The sequence below is a fragment of the Hyaena hyaena genome, unplaced genomic scaffold (assembly GCF_003009895.1).
Source record: "Hyaena hyaena isolate Hyena2069 unplaced genomic scaffold, ASM300989v1 scaffold_1832, whole genome shotgun sequence".
In the NCBI taxonomy this organism is placed as follows: domain Eukaryota; kingdom Metazoa; phylum Chordata; class Mammalia; order Carnivora; family Hyaenidae; genus Hyaena; species Hyaena hyaena.
In genome coordinates this window covers 22,501-24,009 of record NW_024082469.1, presented here as the reverse complement: position 1 = coordinate 24,009, position 1,509 = coordinate 22,501, and the positions used below count along the sequence as shown (strand labels likewise).

General features: G+C 42.3%; 1 protein-coding gene across 1 annotated transcript; it reads left to right on the top strand.

Moving 5' to 3' along the window:
- Window positions 1–481: 481 nt before the first annotated feature.
- LOC120226796 (olfactory receptor 5D14) lies at window positions 482–1,453 on the top strand. The gene has a single exon (XM_039224961.1). It carries the CDS (start codon window positions 482–484, stop codon window positions 1,451–1,453), a length of 972 nt encoding a protein of 323 aa, XP_039080892.1.
- The last annotated feature ends 56 nt before the right edge of the window (window positions 1,454–1,509 follow it).

Genomic DNA, 1,509 nt, shown 5'->3' with positions numbered 1-1,509 from the left:
TTTGACCTTAGAATAGAAATATACCTTCTTAAAGATTTTAATTGATTTGTGTATACAGGTCAAGTACAGTAGCAATATATGTTGTTCTTTGAAGCAACCATTTCACATTATTTTCAGACTCCTTCACTAGCTTTTGCATTTTTGTGTAAACATTTTCTATAAGTTATGTGCATGTTATGCTACTAGCTAATGACTGGATGCATACACTGCAAGGTGGTATTTATTTCTTACGGAAACACAAATTGCTATGGTAATGCAAAGACATTTCAGAGACTCAGCTTGGTTTGGTATGTCCAGAGCAGTTATCTACCTGAGGTGTGCTCTATATGGAAGAAACCAAAACTGATAACTTGTTTTATCATTTTTTTAACCTACCACAAAACATCATCGCATATTTTTCACTAACTCCATAAAGGTTCTCTTCGACAGAAACAACCTCTTCCTCCCCTCTCCCCCGCCTCCTTTCAAGGGCCCTGAAGTGATGGCTGAAAGAAATCTGAGTGTGGACGCAACCTTTGCCCTCATGGGTTTCACAGATTACCCAGAACTTCAGATTCCTCTCTTCCTCGTGTTTCTGAGCATGTACATTATCACCGTGGTAGGAAATCTTGGCATGATAGTAATCATCAAGATTAACCCCAAATTTCACACTCCTATGTATTTTTTCCTTAGCCACCTTTCTTTTGTTGACTTTTGTTACTCTTCCATCGTTACTCCCAAGCTGCTTGAGACCTTGGTCACTGCAGATACAAGCATCTTCTATGTCAGCTGTATGTTGCAATACTTCCTGTCCTGCACTGCTGTGGTGACAGAGTCCTTCCTACTGGCAGTCATGGCCTATGACCGTTTTGTGGCCATCTGTAATCCTCTGCTTTATACAGTGGTCATGTCCCAGAGGCTCTGTGCTCTACTTGTGTCTGGATCTTATCTCTGGGGTATGTTTGGTCCCTTGGTACTCCTTTGCTATGCTCTCCAATTAAACTTCTCTGGGCATAACACAATCAACCATTTCTTCTGTGAATATACTGCTCTCATTGCTGTCTCGAGCTCCGACATACGCATTCCCCACCTGCTACTCTTTGGCTTTGCCACCTTCAATGAGGTGAGTACACTACTGATCATCCTCACCTCGTACATCTTTATTTTTGTGACCGTACTAAACATCCAGTCTGCCAGCGGGCGTCACAAAGCCTTCTCCACCTGTGCCTCCCACCTGACTGCCATCACCATCTTCCACGGGACCATCCTTTCCCTCTACTGTGTGCCCAACTCTAAAAACTCCAGGCAAACTGTCAAAGTGGCCTCGGTATTTTACACAGTGGTCAACCCTATGCTGAATCCTCTGATCTACAGTCTGAGGAACAAAGATGTGAAGGAAGCCCTTCAGAAATTAATAGACACAAAAGTCCCATTTCACTGCATGAATCTCAAAAGATGTTTTTCATCCCAATGAACAATGGGAACAGAGCTTTGTAAAACGTTCAGCTTATATTTGCATGAGGTTTTTAG

Excerpts from the sequence above, each read along its gene's own strand:
- LOC120226796 (XM_039224961.1), top strand. The coding sequence starts at position 482 with ATGGCTGAAAGAAATCTGAGTGTGGACGCAACCTTTGCCCTCATGGGT.